This window comes from Lonchura striata, chromosome 10 (genome assembly GCF_050655825.1).
Source record: "Lonchura striata isolate lonStrDom1 chromosome 10, ASM5065582v1, whole genome shotgun sequence".
NCBI lineage: Eukaryota > Metazoa > Chordata > Aves > Passeriformes > Estrildidae > Lonchura > Lonchura striata.
Window position 1 is genome coordinate 7,052,498 of NC_140712.1, and position 18,297 is coordinate 7,070,794.

General features: G+C 44.6%; 1 protein-coding gene and 1 long non-coding RNA gene across 13 annotated transcripts in view; both read right to left on the minus strand.

Moving 5' to 3' along the window:
* Positions 1 to 13,321, minus strand: part of NEO1 (neogenin 1) — a 170,196-nt gene extending 156,875 nt beyond the window's left edge. For all 10 annotated transcript variants that reach the window (XM_085588559.1, XM_077785860.2, XM_077785859.2 and 7 more), the window contains exon 1: positions 13,035 to 13,321. In XM_085588559.1, the coding sequence (XP_085444685.1) occupies positions 13,035 to 13,149 (115 nt within the window). In that variant the 5' untranslated portion in view covers positions 13,150 to 13,321. The remainder of the gene's footprint in view (positions 1 to 13,034) is intronic.
* A 3,483-nt stretch (positions 13,322 to 16,804) lies between these two features.
* Positions 16,805 to 18,297, minus strand: part of LOC110483939 (uncharacterized) — a 98,349-nt gene continuing 96,856 nt past the window's right edge. For all 3 annotated transcript variants that reach the window (XR_014957581.1, XR_014957580.1, XR_014957579.1), the window contains one exon: positions 16,805 to 18,222. This is a non-coding gene — a long non-coding RNA (uncharacterized LOC110483939). The remainder of the gene's footprint in view (positions 18,223 to 18,297) is intronic.

Sequence of the window (18,297 nt, forward strand, 5' to 3'; positions counted from 1 at the left end):
CAAGAACAAGCAAAATTAGAAAGCAAAACATCTCTTCCTATTTCCATCCCGGGCACAGGCACGGCCAGCTATTCTATTCTTCTACTACTCAACTTCATACAGAGTGCTCAAGGGTTAAAGTGCTTTAAGAAAAAAATTAAGAAAGGAAAAACATTTTTTCTACAATGAGGAACATTTGAGAAAGGTTCCAATCACCAAGCTAACAAAGAAAACGGTCCTGTAGAAGGAGGCCCCCACTACAGCATTCAGGTTTAGATTCTGCATTGACCTCCTTTGCCAAGTAAATATATTTCAATAAAATTATTCAATCCCAGTGTGGCTTCCAGGTCACATGAAGGTAGTAACATTATCCTTAATTATACTTCTTTTCACAACTTTAAAAATCCTTTCAATGTTTACTTGAAAAGCTAATTGCTGACAGCTAGAAAGAGCATACACGTGATCCTTAACAATTCTGGGGTGGATGGAGAGTACTGTCCCCTCCCCACACCAGTTCCCAGGAGCCCGACAGCTCCAACACCCTCAGAACCCCGGGGACCAACAGTCAGACACAAAACCTGGTGCAAAGGAGGCTCAGGGGGCCCCTAATTGTCCTCCACAACTCCCCAACAGGAGGGCAGGGCGGGTGTCCCTAGGGACACCAGGAACCGGCCTCCAGCTGCCCCAGGGGAGTTGGGGTTGGATTTTAGGAAAAGTCACTTCAGGGCTGTTCCGCCCTGCACGGGGCAGTGGGGCAGTCCCCATCCTCAGAGGGATTTAGAAGGTGAGTGCATGTGGCACTTGGGGACATGGGTCGGTGGTGGCCTTGGCAGTGCTGGGGGAATAGCTGGACTCAACAATGCGAAGGGCTTTTCCAACAAACAATCCCACGACTGTGTGTACATTATCCATCTCATACACCTTGCCAAAGACACTGTGAGCTGGGGGATGCAAAGGGAAATACAGGATGTTTCCAGGGTTGAAAAAAAAAGCCACCAGGAAACAGATCTATACAGAGAATTTCCATTAAAACTCCAACACGGATTTTAACTACAAGACTTACAGTTTGCTAATTGCTATTTAAGTTTAGCTTGTGGATGACAAAAGATATCCACATTCCAGAAGCATGGTCTAAGAAAAATCTTTATTTTGTACTTCAAAAGTCAGTAAGTACTTCAGAAAGATCTTACACGGTGTTGCAGTCCTGCTCAAAATGATCTCCAAGTTATCATTACAGTTCCTCAAGAATTTACAAGCTTGAAGTGACTATCCTATTGACCAGAGCAGTCTACATTTTCTGTGTTGAGACCAAATTTCTACTTTTAAGCCAAACACAGATGGCACAGACAGTTCTAATCAGACTTCCATGATAAACATTTTTTATTGATCATTTTCTGTAAAGCAAAGTTTGAAAGTGCAAAAATATATGTAAAAGAGAGAAATTAAATCAGGTCCAGTTCTATCTTTATAGAGATTACGAAGTTAGACATAGGGATGACAGAGCCACAGCAATTAAATACATATCACAGAAACATTTCTAATTTTAACAAAAAGTTGTGAAATCCAACTTAGCAGCAACTTGGAAGGCAAACTCTGAGGAAAAGCACTGCAGGGTTTACCCAGAGGGGAGGGAGGAGCTGAGCTAAAAGGAGCAGCAGCCACCTCCCCCAGAACGGTTTATTAAAGCAAGAACCCAGCATCAAAGCACATGATAAATAATTAACATGCAATGCCTTTGTGATAAGGTACTGAACTTGAGCTTTCTCCTAAGGTAAATGATTTGTAAATGCAAATTCGTCCAGCTGCTCCTTTCCTGCATCAAAAGCCTGCTCAAAGATAGCATTTATGAGCTATTTTTGTCAAATATTTATACTATCTTAATCAGGTTTTGAATCACGTGTGCTCTCGTTGGTATATAAAAATGCAGGGCAGTTGCAGTTACATAAACTAAAGAGTTTGGGGGGTTTAAAAGTTGGTTTTTGCCTACTGGTCTATTCAAGTTCACTCTTTAATTATCTCACCTCATTCACAGTGAGCAGTAACACACCTGCAGAGACCATTCCAGTTACATTCCTCAATCCAGCTTTCCCTTCACATGCAGATAAGAAGGCTTGGAAACAAGTATTACGTTTTTTTATTCTAAAAGCATTTTGGAAATGGCACCTCAAAATGAAATTACATCTGCACAGCAACCACTGAAGGCTGTGTTACAGCCTTGGAAGGGTGTAGAAGCAATTACAGCAGGAGTATGGATGTTTCTGACGCCAACTGCTGTAAGTCTGCACAAATGTAACTGTTATTATCATTAAAGGCTGAAGAATGAATTAAATGTGGCTCTGCATTTACAGTGATACCCAGTTTGGTCAGCATCTAACACCTGCCTATCAATCTCTAGGAAAACTGTCTGAAGGAGAATTTTCCAGGCGATAAAGCAAACAGCGTTCTTGTTAGCAGAATTCCAAAGCTCTGCCTAAAAAGCTGTAACAGCTTCCTGAAAACAGAAATATTCCTGCTCCTTTGCAGAGGATGGGTAATGGCTCCTTACCCACACAGCACTCCTGGATAGCCGTGAAAGAAGATGAAGTCCTGTTTCCGAAACCACTTCTGAGAAAGTTTCAAGAAAACCAGCAGTAACAACAGGATAGTTCCCTGGCTACTTGGTAACAGACTGGCCCCACCCCACCAGTACCTGAAAAGTACCTTAGAACTTTGTGACATAAAACTACTTCTAGGCTTTCTTGTATGACCAGAGTCAGCCAAATAAATTTTCAATCTTTGGGTTACTGATATAAAGCATCAACTCAACCTAACATCTACTTAGCACACTGAAAGTCTGCATAAGTCACAAGAAATCAGATGCCAGTAACATAGGTAACACTGAATGTGTTGTGATTTGACGTTCAGTTCACCAATCCAATCCAGCTTTGCATCCCAAGGGAATCGCAGTCAAGAGGGGCAGTGAACCCAGCTTTGGAAATTATTCTACAAGGCTCTCAGGACCACCAGTGAGGCACAACCTACAAAGGCCAGTTGTTATTTTATTTTTTAAATGAACACCATCACCCTCCACTCATCATGCTCACACACAAAAACCAAAAGGCCATCAGCACACAAGTTAAGAATGATGAAGTTACTCACATGGCAGGAGCTAAATTAGATTTAAGCAATCAATATGCTCCATATATTCATCTGTAATAACAGAAACAAGCACCTGATAACCTTTCAAAGCCTTCTGAAGAAACAAGATGTCTTGAATGGGCTAAACTTGGAGAAAATATTTCTTCAACATCATGCAACACAAAAGTAAAAGCAAAAATCTACTTCTTATCTCAATAAATCAGTAAAGGATATGCTTGAAAATGCTAAAGCCATAAATGCCCAGGATGAATGTGAAAGCAAAGATGAAGCCCCAAGGCACAGGCTCAAGCTCTGCTATGGAGCCATGAGCAGTGATGCCTCCACAGGAAGTTCCAGAGTGAGCAACAAACATCACAAACCAAATTGCACACAAAGATCAGACCTAGCACAGAGAGATTTTCAGCTCCTGTGAATGCTGGCTTTTTCCATTTAGACTGATTTCCTCAGTGAAATGAAAAAATGGCAACAACAGCAAAGAAAACAACTGGAAAACGTTACTTTAGAAAACCAACACTTCAGATTTGGGGCTATTCATGCTGTTACCATGAGCACACGAGATTCCAGTTGAGCTGTTGAGCTGAACCAGGAAAAGCCTTTAACTAGCACTGCCTAGAATGTGGAGTGCACTGGATCCTGCTCTGGGTGCATCTGATGCCTGGTTCTCCTCTTTCCATGTTCAGAAGTCAATTCTCCCTTCCAGAAGTCTCAGATGTGAAATACAAAAACCTCTATTCACATGCTGTGGTGTTGCCTTGCAGACTCTGGCCCCTCAGTTTACAGCAGACCTACAATATTTACATCACCTACAAGAAATCCTATATGTCTGCACTCACAGACAACACATTGAAAGGGGTAGAACACAAACCTACACTCAATGGAACAGCCAAGGTTTTCCAGTTGTGCCAATAGGACCCTCCATTTTCTGCAGCTATGGTTTGTGTGCGTTTTCTTTCATCCACATTTCCGAAAAGTTACACAAAACCACAACAAGGTGGGTACCAAATCCTTGCACTTATCTCAAGCATCTCTTATCTCATACTATCCAGGTATTTTTCAAAACCTACCATAACTTCAAATAAGGAGATAAGTAAAAAGAATCCATAGCAACAAAAGAACTATAGAACCTAAAATTAAGGCTCTGAAGACCTGAAGTAGGTATGAGCAAACAAGAACATGTGAAGATTTGGATAAATAAGCTATTTTACACTTCAAACAGAAGACATGCCTTGCCAGATTCCAGAAAAGGAAGCAACTTGGGAAAATTAAGGAGGGCTGTCCCACCCAAAATCTGTGGTACAGTCTCTAAGAGCTCTTAATGCTAATGAAAATAGTGTCCCATAAAATGTATTAAATCTGCTGTTGCAAATGAATAAGAACAGACTGCTGTGATTTCAGATGGAATCCCTGGGACGCCCATCCCTTCACCATAAACAAAGCACGGTGCACTGCACCCTTACAGGGGCTGGCAGAGGTTGTTCTACCAGCCCCATGATTTCTACCTCAGCATTACCAACATCTCCCTCAGTAAAAAGGGGTAACCAAGACAAATCAAAACATTCTACCCTTATCTCCTCTGCAGAGAACCACCAAGAACACTGCCAAACAAAGCCCAGTGCAGGCAAGGAGCAGTTTTCCACCTCCTCAGGTACACACCACTCAGCTCCCCAGACATGCACAGCCCCAGCACTTCATCTCAACCTTCATTTTTCCCTGAGAAAAACTGAGCAATGTCATCCTGAGCCATTCAATTGGCTGCATTCTCCTCACTCTTGGGGGCCTGGTTTGTCTGCCAAGAGTGCTTCCCATTTCCCTCCACGACCATATTGTCACACCCTATGACATTTAAATTTTTCTTATGCTTCCACCAGGTTTCCATGAAGTGCTAGCCTTACAGGATTTCATTATTGATACAGGGATGATTGTGAAAGTCCAGGCCCCAAAAAGCTACAGTACAGCTGTTAAAAATGATACATTACACAAGACAAGCATCATTAATTAAGGTTCCCTCTGGACTTCTGCGAGTGTATTCAGAGCTGTCAGGCCTCCATCCTTTTCTGAAACCACAACCCGTTGGGCAGTTTTGCATATTTTTTTTTCCTCAAGGCTAAGTATTTTAAGATGAAACCTGTAGGTTTATTCCCACTTCAGAACCAGACAAACAAATGAAATTTCAGCGTGGGAAAAAAAGTTACAAACCAAAGCAGTAATTAAAGCTGAACTGAGAATTCATTACCAATCTGAAAATGAACTTTTATGAAACATTTGTTTTTCAATCAATTTACTAATAAATAGTGCCTACTTTCATACAAAGTTTCAGTCTATAGATCTGGAATCTATCTGCTGAAATGCATATTAATATGGAAGATTAAAATGGTGACGTGAGACACAATGTTATTTTGCTCACAGTGTTTTTCATATTCCAATTCTACGCCAATCCCTACCCCCACCAGAAAAGCAGTGGCAGCGTTCCCTGTGCCCATGTCACCCTCTCCCTCCTGCCAGCATGAGGCAGAAGAGCAGGGATCTGATCCAATTCTCTACATCCTCCACAAACACTTAAGAAAACCCATGGAAGGGCACAGTACCCCCTCACTGCAGTGGCACTGCCAGCTTGAAACATTGAAACTAAACACCAAAATAGGATTAACACTTGGCTACAACTTAATCTCGGCTGTGTTTCCTATCTGGCCAAGCACATTTCCAATGGAAGACTCACAAATCGATGACAAAATACATGGGTTTTCTGCAAGGTGAGCACTGACAGCCCACCACTAAAAATTCCAATCCCAATGGCACTGGAGCGTGCTACAAACTGCTGAGGTGTCCTACCATAGCAAAAATGTTTTTGGATGCAGTTTTCCTTTATTTCCCGTTTTTTATACTTCCTTCCTTACTTGTTTTCAAACAGGAACATTTGGTTTTATAAATCACTTTTGGAAATATTTCATCTTCTTGTTAACACCCAGCTTTCCCCTCTGCTATGCACAACACTACAACAGCCATAATTTCAAGTAATTTTTCAGTTATTTAGAAGACATGTGGGTGTGACACTTGGGGACATGATTTAGTGGTGGACTGGGCATTGCTGGGGAAATGACTGGACTCAATCCTGGAGGGTTTTTCCAGCCTAAATGATTCTGTGTTTCTTCTGATTATTTTTTTAAAGCAATGTGACCTCTCTTAAAATTTTGAAGACAAGTTAGACTCCACTTCTCAATTTTAAAAGTCATGACAGGTCTAATGACTTGAAAGACTTTTGGCAGCCTGTTCTACTTTTAGAAGGAATATCCAAACACCTCTATTTGTGGCTCTCCCTTCCTCACTACAGTTACATTATAAGGTTTCAAGCACGAACCGCAGAGCCATGTTAAGAGAAGATGTTCGGGCTCATTAACTACAGAGGAAAGCCAAGAAAGATGAAGCTTATACAGGGCTTGTCTCCATCTCAGTCCAAGTGGAAGTAAGCTGTGGGACAATTACACTGAGAACTAGGGAATGAAAAAAAATCTGGAAGCTGCCTCCAAGTGCTCAAGTCTGTTAGTGATGGCAGTAACACAAAGGTGCCTCTGCCAAAAGGAAGACGAAAGAGGAAGAAATGGAACCAACACAATCACAGCTGGAGCTTTTACTTCCCAGGCAATGTAGGGAGCAGTGCTGTGTTATAAATACACAATCTAAAATATAGAAAGAAACATGAAGACAAACTGAGATTTACCATGGCTCAAAATACCATCATAAAGCACACAAAAAATGAAGTAAAACTTGCCCAGAGAAGCACTCATTAAATGGCTGGAAACTCCATGCAGAACATGAAATAAATGGAAGCTGTAGATAAGCACAATGTCTCTTCAAAACCATATCAAGTGTAACTTAAATATGTTAATAGGCAAGAAACAGCAGCTGAGGCTACACTGGTACAGCCCTCAGCCTGCTGAATGCCCAACACACAGCGTGCTCTGTGCTGCTCACCCCGAGGTCAGCAGCAGCACTGGACACATGTCATGAGTTAAAAACACATCAAACGAGATAAATTCATCAAAGTATCGTAATAATAACAGCAGACAAGTGTGCTGGCTACTGACACATGCTCTGACCCACTGTCACAAAACCTGACAGCTTCAAGACATCCAAGACAGGCATCAGACAAAAACAAAGGTAAAATATATTTTGATTCCATATATATGAGCTAGAATTAAAGCCCTTCGTTAGTTACTCAAACTTCTAAGACAAAAAGAGAGTTAAAAAAACAAACAGATGGCAATGTCCAACAGAACTATACTGATGAAGCACTGAAACCCCAAAGGATATCAAGTACGTAGGTGCCTACCAGGAGAGACAAAATGAAATCTTAAGAGATCAGCAGGCAGATGGGGTTTTAAGGTAATAACAAAACAAAACACAATAAAAACACAGTAAGATTCATGCCCATATACGTAACAATTAAAATCTGATCTATATATAATAGACAGTAGTGCACAAATTCTTTGAGTAGACAGATGAATTAGTGGGTTATTTAATCACAAAACAGGTTTTCCACTTTTGTAAGATCTCCAAACAAAACTGCATGACTAGAGGATACCAAAAATTATCACCAAGCTGCCATGCTTTGATGAGACCCAAAAGAACTGAATCATCAAAATCCACACCATCAACAACAGTCCATCATATGAGTCAAAACCTCTGCAACACATTAAGGAAAAGAAGAACAATAGAGTAAAATGTGCAAATGGAGAAGTTCAGGCTAAGCAGAACATCTGAATTTCGTCAGTGGTAACCAGCACCAAGCCAGCTGCACAAACAGCTCCACAGTGAAGAAAATTCACAGCTAACATATGCAGAACAACACACTTTGAGGGGGGAAAAAGCTCTCTCTGTTGTACAATTCACTGTTTCTAAATCAACGTAAAACAAGATTGCTCACTGGAAAACTATAAAAGCTAGAATGTCAGAGGAATAGGAAAATAAAATATTGTTGCATGACTGAATGGCCAGTACATTCCTTCCCCAAAATGCCATACTCAGTCCTGGTCATATCACAACAACAAACCCAAAGCTGAACCAGAAAAGTTCAGAGACTGGCAATGAAAATCAGTGATGCCATAAAAAAATACCTAAGTTTATGTATTTGGACTCCAGGTGACTTCCCAAGCTGAGCAGTCCTGTCTGAACAGCACATTATGGATTTAACTGTAATTTCTTTCCTACTAATACATCCAATCCCAAAACATTCAGAAGCAACAAGTGGAGTGATAGGTTTAGTGTTGATGTAAAAAAAAAAAAAAAATCCTTTAGAGTAATTTATTACTTTTCATTAAAATTAAACCTCTTCTCTTTTTGCACAAATCAAACAGCTTGTGGTTGTTACACACCCCAGGGAATCACCCAAACTCCCAAGAAACTTTAGCAGCAAAATATTCCAATTCCTTCACTGCCTTCAGTTAGGACAGCTTTAATGAGAAAAAAAAAATAGTTTAACTGATGCAAAAAGGATTTACCATAAATTGATAGTCGGCTTATTTTATAAAATTAAGATGCTCCTCCGCATGAATGGTAAAAATGGTAAAAACTCTGGAAATGAAAGCACCTAGTAGACCACATAAAGCAGACTTTCAGTTTTCCTACTGAACCCTGCAACTGTACACATACAAATCAGGCTTATCTATTTATATGGAATTAATCAGGATTACCACTTTCATCTTGGCAATTTCACTGGAGGACGAAATCAATAGCACCCAATCAGTAAAATATGACTGTTTCCACTGCGCTGAGGCATTTTCTCTATAAAGAACTATTCTGCCTTTTTAAAAAATCAATAGCCTAAGGCATTGTATTTCAATATTGGAGACCCAGAGCTGTATTCTGGCAGGACAATCCAAGCAGCACCCCAGTGTTTGAGGCAGCTTTTCCCTATCAGCCCAGCACACCAGAGAAGCAAACATGGGCCTGTGCCTCCACGGCCATTCCCAAAGGCTGCACAGAGACTTTGGAGCTCTCAGGGGCTGAACACCTAGTCCACAGCCCGCAGAGGAAGGTAAAAAAACCCTTCTGAATCCAGCACGGGAGCTGCAGTCTGGGCCCTGCAGCCACTGAGACTCCTACAAACTGGATAAACAGAAGTGGAGCTCCCCTTCTATCAAGTGACATCCCAACATCAGCACCGATTCCTCATGGGAAACCAGCACTAATTAATTACTAGCAACAACTCCAGTTATACCTCCTCATAGGCAATGCAAAGTGAGACTTTAAACATCCTGTATCTATGAAACCACTGCATGTTTAGAAAAGTTGGCTACAAACACTGGCACACATTTTACACATAAATTATCTCCATGAAACTGGTGATGACAATAAAATTCACTTTCAAACCCCCTGCGACACTCAGGCTAATGTTACCTAAGTTAAAGTTCTGCTTTCAAGCTATAAAAACATTAAGCAGAATATTGCTCCTTGTGTCATTTGCCTAAACTCCCACATCATTTCCTCACTCATTTATTATGATTCTCCTTCTCTTGGCCATGCAACAAACTCCAGTTAGGTGCCTACAGAGTCTTCAGACTTCTGGCTGAAGGTTAACCTCGTGTAAATCACAAGGGCATTTTATCATCAGGAGCAACCAAATAGTCTTATTTGTATAAGGAAATATCTACCATATGTAACTTCCTTACTTACATTGATAAGTTAGCACAGGGTAACCAAGCCAAGTTTTTTTTTATGACACTTTTTGTTTGCTGTTTTTCACTGTGATGAACATTAGGCACAGGTGTGTACACACCTGACAACTTTGAAACTGAAGTGTTAGTTTATTAGGAAAGCTTCATAAGCCAGTCAAGTAATTTTCTTAGATGACTAATAAACATGCAGTGTAAAAGCCATATGCAACCTGTCCATATGGAACAGGAATATCAAGCAGGGAGACCGGTGCTAAACTGACTTGGGACGTAACCGAGACCTGAATACTTCTGCTCTATTTTTAACTTGGGATATAATTAGAAATAATCAAGCAGCACACACAAAACAGAAACAAATGACAACCTGCTGTTTCTAGGGTCCCCAGCTGATCTGTGCTGCCATCCTTAGCCTTCCATACCTCCTCCCCCCGCATTACTCCCCAGGAAGAGCATCCCTGGCAGCAGCACCTGGATGCACTTCCCAGCTTGCTGCTCACAGACCCCTTCAGTTCTGGACTCCTCCTGCAGCTCCAGGCCCACCAACTGCTAATTCTGCTCCATTGGGACTTCCCAAACTGGCAGTTTGTCCTCTAAAAACAAAATACATATCAATTCCAAGGACTTCAAGAACACAAGGGAGAGACAGAACAAATTTCCTGCTTCTGAATAATCTCATTTGCAATCTTAATGGTGTATACAGGGTATCACAGCTTTCCTATTAAAAATTAAGTGACACCAGTTTCATTTTTATTTCTAATAATGCAATCTGTATAGATCCAGGTATTTATGCTTATCTCAACTCAGTTACAAACAGTTATAGGAGGCAGGATTTAGCTTAATTTGATGCTTCTTCTTGATTTGTTTTATTCCCTAAGCTAAGTGAAATGTCGTCCCAATTCTAAAATCAGCAGCTCATCTCACCTTATCTGCAGAGCAACCAACTACACTGGAAAAACACACTAATGTTTGCAGATATACAAATAAATGAAGTTATACAGTTTTCTCCTAAAATAATTCAGCTGCACTCTTTTCTTCTTCAGAGAGCCACAAAGAGCTATTTATAAATAGGATCAAATGTCCCTCCAACACACATGACCCCATACAAAGAATATGGGCTTTCAAATCTGCAACTTCTGCTCATTTATGGCACTTTTACCCACACTAAAACACCAGCATGAGGGTTTTTTTTGCATTAAAACCCCTTGTTCTGGACATAGCTAGCAGCACTTCAGCCTTGACAAGAAGCTAAAGCTCCACCTGGACCTACAAACCTAGTGCTCCTCTGCCTCTCCAGCCCTCAGTGTCAGCCTAAGGAGGCTCCTGCCAGCATCCTGAAGAGATCAAGCTTCGCCCAGAGCATGGAACAGAAGACAACACTACCCTCCTTCACATCTAAACTCCAACAGAACTTTCATGCCATGGAACATCTGCACCCAACTCCCTGTCCTATGAGCACCTGCCCATGTAAAAGTATGTGGAACATCCTGTATTTAGGAAAACTACTAGCAATTAGATGGGAAATAGTGTGAATTAAAATGAACTTCATCCACTACACATCCTCTTTATTGAGACAAAGAACTAAGAGAGCCTTTCTCTCTTTCCTCTGTAAGTAACTGGTACAAACACCCTCAGACAGGAAAAGCCCAGCTCCTGGTCCTCCCCAGGGATCCCACAGGACACATCCGTGGACACAGCATAAAAGCACCTTCCACAATAGAAAGAGAGGAGAAGAGGAGGAGTACACCAGAACTTCCAAGATTTCCACAATGATACTCCTACATTCCTGCTCTGATAAACAGCTCCAATGAAGGTTTTATTCCATATCATTTCAGCACATCACCCCTGCTCTGCAGACTTAATTCACATATTTGGCTCCAACAGACAGAACTTCACCTACTAATTTGATTTCCTCCAACCATAAAGCATTATTTTGAACTAGCAAAGAGCTACTAAAATAACCATAAGACTACTAAGCTGTCAGGAGAGCAGGAATATCAGAAAAGAATCACCACGTGGCAAGATTTTACACATCACAAAGTAACTTATCTATTACAGATGTTCTGCAGATTTGAGTCAAACTGCAATATTTTTCAAAAAAAAAAAAAATCTGCTTCAGACCTGGAATTTGCAAAGCTTGTACTGTGTAAGAAAAATAAATATATTCCCTGTCAACAGGAGTCAGCTCACATGGCTCCAACAGTGGTGTCCAAGATGAGAACCACTGTGGAAGATCCTGCTTAATGTAGTTTGAAACAGAACAATTATACCATTTAACGCCAGAATTTAACCATTCTTACTTTCCCAAATTGCTAACAAGTTGCTAAAAAACTCATTTGACCAGCAGTTTTTTCCATATTCCACTTGCACAGAGTTCTCTCTTAAACTATCAAGATTCAATCAACCTGCAGGGGGTATTTTTTTTTTTTTAATCCCAGCACTCAGCATTCAAGACCAGATTTTCTTTCAAGCATCCTACCAGTTTATTGCTGGCAAGAAGGAAATAAAGAAGTTACTTTTTCAAGCCGGTATTTGGCATAACGAGCAGATAACATCGCTGCAAAGCTAAGGAGGCTCCTGTGGTATTAATGGTCTCATGTAAGGGCTTTTGAGAGAGCCTTCTCCTGCCTCACCTGGGTGAGATTACGTTTTCCGTAGCCTATAAAGAACCAGGATTCAATCATGGACCATTAAAGACAACAATGGTAAAAGGTGTGAGAACTACCGCGGCTGAAACGCTGCCAGACCGCTCATTTCTGGGCTACTGCGGCAGTTCCCAGGCAAGTTGCTCTCTCTCCACAGGTTGCCGGTACCGAGCCCGTGCCGCTTCCAGCAGCCCTCCCGAACTGGGGCAGAGCCCGCCCGTGCCCGGCTCCCCTCAGGGGCAAGCCGCAAGCCCGATCGCGCTCAGGTGTGCCCCGCTCCCCTCACTGGTGAGCTGCAAGCCTGATTCCCCTCAGGTGTGCCTGGCTCCCTCCCCGGTACCAGCGAGCCGGGAGCACAGGTGGGTGAAGCGTTCCATCCCCCGCAGAGGGGGCTCCAGGTGCCCCTTGTTGGCGGGGAGGCACCGCCGCCGCTCCCCGAGGCTCGCGGTGGCCGCTGCCGGAGCCCGCACGGGGGGGCGCAGCGGGCTCAGCCCCTCGGCAGCGCTCGCCCTGCCGGGGCCGCCCCGGGCCCCGCCGCCCCCGGGACCCCTCCGCGCCCCCGCACAGCTCCGCGCCCGCCGCGCCCGGCGTCTCGCCGCGCTCTTACCCGTCAGGAGGCTCCGGGAGCCGCTCCGCGCCGCGGCGCCGGTCGGTGCGGGCTGCGCGAAGAGAAGGGCGATGCACAAGGAGCTGAGGAGCCGCCGGGCTCTCCGCGCCGCCATCGCTCCACTCCCCGCGCCCGGCAGCCGGGCTGCACCCAGCGCCAGCCCCTCCCCCGGGGGGGCTCCTCCTGCCTTCCTTCCCTACCGGGCGGGCTGCGCGGGGGCGGCGGAGGGAGAGCGGCGGGCGGGCGGAGCGGCCGCGCTCCCTCCCTCACTCCATCGCGGGCCGGGCTCCGCCGCTCGCTCGCTCCGTCCGTCCCTCCCTCACACGGACCCCGCGGGGCGCGCGCCGCCTCCCGCCCGCCCCCGCCTCGCGCATGCGCGCGCTCCTCCCCTCCCGCCCCCGACCCCCGCGCCAGGTGTGCGCGCGCCCGTCCCCCCCCCCTCCCGCCGCGCGCGCCACCGCGCCTGCGCGTGCGCGCGTGGGGGGGCGGGGCCGCCGCCCTCTCCTGAGGGGCGACGCGTGCCCCCTCCTCCCCTCAGGCGTTCCGTGCGTAAAGTCCGCGGGTTTTAACGCAATAAATCCGTGCTTTCCCCTCTCCTGGACCGGCCCAGCACGGGTGCGGGACCTGCGCGTTTCCCGCACGTAGAAACATGGAAAACCTGACGGTTCGGCACCAATCCGAGTATCCCCGCTATGTGGCGAGCCGGAGGGTGTGGGAAGAGGGAGCCCTGCTCTGCCATGGTGCTGGTTACCAGCAATCCAGAGCCGCCAAGGAACCCGAAATCCAGCTAAATGTAGAAAAATAACTTGCGGAAACTTGTTTTCTTGGGGAGCGACTCTGCTGCTCTGTTCGGGATGCCGCCTCTCCAGTAAACATGCTTCTCAAAGGTAAATAACGTGAAGAAAAGGCCAGACGTGCTCTTAAAAGGCAAATGCAATGTATTTTCATCCTCCTGGGGGTAATTAGTTTTATACAGCATTTGCCATTCAAATCCAAATCACTATAATGCCGCATCGTTACCAGCCCGTTCCAGCCCTACTGCCAGATCCAGTCTCCTTAGAAAGGACACAATAAAAGCTATAAATATACATTCCTCCTTCATTAATCATATGGAGTGTACTCTGATATTTTTTCCATCTCAGCTTGTTTCCCACTAAATTATATTTTTACAATACACACGGTGTCCTGGTTCATTTTACTATTGACTAATTGAATCGTCTTTCAGGACATAAATTACATGGGACCGGGGCTGGAGGTAACCAGGAGAGAGCCTGACCCCTGGGGCACTGCAGGATGTGAAATATGGGCACGTCCCCTGCAAAACACGTTGCAAAACATTTTTAAACGAAATTTAAATAATCTGTTCCCAAAAAAACAGGCTTTAACGCTGGTTGTGAGACTCCTGTTAAGGAAAGTTTCCCTTGATAACCTCGGTGTGTGTGGCAAGGGTGTCCCTCTTGTTGCAGGCAGCTCTATATTCCCGTGAAATTCTTCTTGATCCAGCGGGATTTGCAGATTTGTTTATGGAGAGGGTTTTCTGCGAGGCAGAGGCTGGCAGAGTGCACAGTGCCCCAAACGCAGGTGTGGATTTTGCTGTACAGGGATGTGGGGATGCACACAGCAAATTAAACACTGACGTGACTGCAAAGCACCAGCTAATACAGGTGTCTGAGGCATCTCTCCTTGTGAAGCTTGCTTCATTATTTTATGTTTCTGTCAGGAAACAGGGGGTTTGGCCACTAAAAATATCCCGGGGCATTTTCACAATGGAATAATTACCTCCTCAGAAGGATGTTTGGGTTTCTCCAGCTTACCCTTGCCGAGCTACGCTGCTATCTGATATGCCACAAGGATTACCAGCAACCAGCTGCAATTTATCCTGAAAATGGAAGTGGTGATTAAAAGGCAGGACTGTAGCGTAACTCCTATTAAAGCTGGTTAGCAATTCCCATCGTAAAATCCTGCCCTCAGTCGCAGTTTAATAGGGCCAGCCTAACCACTGTGCTGAAATTTAGGCATCTGAAGTTCATACCTTGGGTTAAATTATAAATATTTCTCCTTCTGTTCCTTTTGTCAGGGATTTTCTAGTCTGAAAATGAGAGTGGCCACTTTGTCAGAGGTGTTGCCTCAAACCCTGCTATGAAAACCCTCCTGAAAGTCCTGCTGGTTCTTGGCAGGGGCTTCCTGGCACTTCCACTCCCCAGCAGCTCCATCCTCTCCACAGCCCAGGGCTGTGGGATCAGAGCTGGACCTGCAGCTCCAGTTCCTGACCATGCCATGTCTGCAGGTAGGAAGGGCGGACCTGTCCTTCCAGTCTTCTTGGGAAAGACAGAGCAGGAAGCTCCTTGAAAAACACACAGTGGGGACAGGAACTGGGTCTGGGACAGGTACGTTGGCAGGCACAGAGGCTCTGGAGAGAGACAGGTTCTCCAGGGTGGTGAAAGGGAATGAGCCAGAAGGAAAAACGGGTCTGCCTGGAGGGAGGGATAAAGCAAAGCTCATAAGAAAGAGTCTGGAAGCCAGGCCGCTGGGAGAAGACTTTAAACCAGAGTGGAAATGGGAGAAGTTGCTGGGAGGAGGATGTGCAGCCTGAGAGGACTGCGAGCTGTCCCTGTGCTCTGCTCAAGGTTTGAGGAAGAGCTTGCTGGGCAAAGGGGATCAGATGGAAGAGCTGGAGTGGGGCAAGGGAAAAGGACCCCAAGCCTGGTGCGGCATGCAACATGGCCTTTGGGAAGAGGGAATTCACTAGAGACAGTGATGTAGGAATGGGAATGACAGAAACTGGGGGAAGGAGGCAGAGCAGAAAGGTGAGGATTTAGGAATGGGAATGAAGACCACCTGGAAAACAGTCAGCAGGTACCTGAAATAGACTGAAGAATGTATCTCACCCCCTTGGAGTGCTGGAGCTTGTGTCAACCATGACATCCCTCACAGAGGGAAATTTCCACATTGCTGATGGCCTGCAGCGATGTCAACCCAGGATTACATTACTGGGGTTATCTCTACTTGGGAAGGAAGTACATATTCCATAAAGCAAGAGTACTCAGGCTGCACAGTAACACACTCCCTAGTTATCAAACACCAGGATAAAGGCAACCGGTGCAGGAGGATATGCCAGGCTCAGACACTGAACCAAGGTCAGGGAACCCAGGCAAGTGCCTGAACAACTTCCACCCCATTTACTGCAAAACTCAAACTGTTTTGTGCACCTTGTGAGGAACTGCTGGGCAAGCAGGCACAGCGCTGTGGGTGGGGCAGGTGACTGCTGCTTTCAGAAAGGATTTTTAGCCTCTGGAGTCTGTGGGATGCAAAGCACAGTCTCTAAACAGAGCTGCCCAGCGCTGCACTAATTGTGCAGTCAGCACTGCCCAGGTGCCTGGGCTGACATTTTGAAGACTGACTTGCAGGAATTAAGAACTCTTGCAGATAAATCTGCAATAACTGAGAATGTATACAACTACTGACTCAATTAGATGCCTGGCCATGTTCTACTTTATGACAAAATCAGGCCATTGAGTATTTCTAATTGGATCTCTGAAATGAAAAGATATTTTTTACTATTCTGTCTGTACACCCAAGTTCCTCGTCTGTAAAATAAGGGCAACACAAGTTCTCACTACAGTGTTGAAAAAATGAATTAGTGTTTGTGAAGCACTTGGATACCATAGTGATGAGTCCCATGGAAAAGCTCAGGAGGAAATGAATAAATCTGTCTTCAGAACAATATTTGAATAGTCTGCTGTAAATAAAGCACAGGCCACACAGTGAACAGCGAGGAGAAAATAAAATTATTACTTAGTGAGCACAGTCTATTCTGTACAATGAGTGAGGCCAGGAACCTGTTGAAAGAGCAACGTGTGATCTAATTAGAATTAAATACTGTATCATAATGCAAATGCATGGAAGGGACAAATTACAGTTGCATAGGCCACCTTAATGTTGGTATTTCTAAACTTTTAGTCTCTTGAATATAAAAAATAACTCCAATGTTAGGTGCAAAGGTGTAATACACATGTATAAATGATTTCCTCACCCTTTAATAGTGGGAGACAATATATTTACCTCCTCTACCTCAGCCACTTAAGTGGAAAAAGTGTTTTTCTCCTCTTGGAGATATCTCAGCCTTACAGCCAAGATTTAACGCTGTCATTCACATGCTGACGTAGAGATTTAAATCCAAAATTTACCTTCTTTGAGAGTCTGTGCACGATGATCAGAGACAGACTATTCTCCAGAGAGGGAGCCAGAGGAGGACCTTCATTTCGGTGATTAAAATTTTGTGTTTTGCTTGGAGTGCTTCCCATTCCAAACCAGCCCCCTGGTTTTGGTGCAGAGGCAAGGTTATGGAACAACAATTTGCCTGATCTTTGTGACTTCTCAGTCCCGAGGCTACAGTGAGCTTTCCCGACTCCTGCTGAGACTTGGAGCCGCTTCAGAGCGGCTGTAAATTGCACTGGGTTATCTGTCGCCCACAAGAAGGGTGATGGAATTAGGATTGCACTGTTCAGTGCCACTCTGGTCGTGCCTATTTTTCTCATCGTGATTTCTCTATTGCTTAGCAGGATGTGAGGTGACACTCAATCGTTACACCAATTTATTGTTATCCAGAGAATTTTCCGTTCCCAGGCATCCTCTGGCAGCTGGTAAAGGCAATTTTGGATAAGAAGGGGCTGCAGCACAAATAAAGATGTGGCTCGTTAAGTTTAAGACTTAGAGCTATGAGATACCTTCACTTTAACCTGCTGTGCTTCCTCCCTTGCGTGAGGCATTGGCTCCATTCATGGACAGCATCTGGCACATGGCCTGTCCGATTATTCCCAATCTCCATCCTGATTCCAGCACCAGTGCCCAGCAAGGTGTGCTGTCTTTCATCCTTCAATAGGGGCTAGATTTATTTTTTCATTTATTTTTCACATTTATTGGTCACAGATGTGGTTTTGCAAACTGCTCTGAGGTTAAAAGTCATCCTCTGGACTTTGCCAAGCAAATTCTAGGTTAGCAGGTCATATGCCAGAAACCCTCCAACCCCAGCATATACTTCTGTCACTCCTGAGGTCAACAGCAGTTCCAGCTCCTCACTGGAATCAGGGAAGGTCATAAATGGAGGCAGAGCTTCCAAACACTGAGCTGAGTTCCCTGAGATGGCTGAGAGGAAGGTGGAGCTCCTGGAGTGCCCCGTTGACAGAGTCTGAAACACAAACAGGGTAGTTGGTGTAAAATGCTTTTAAAGGCTTCCCTTGCCGAGAAAGGGAGCTGCTGATGT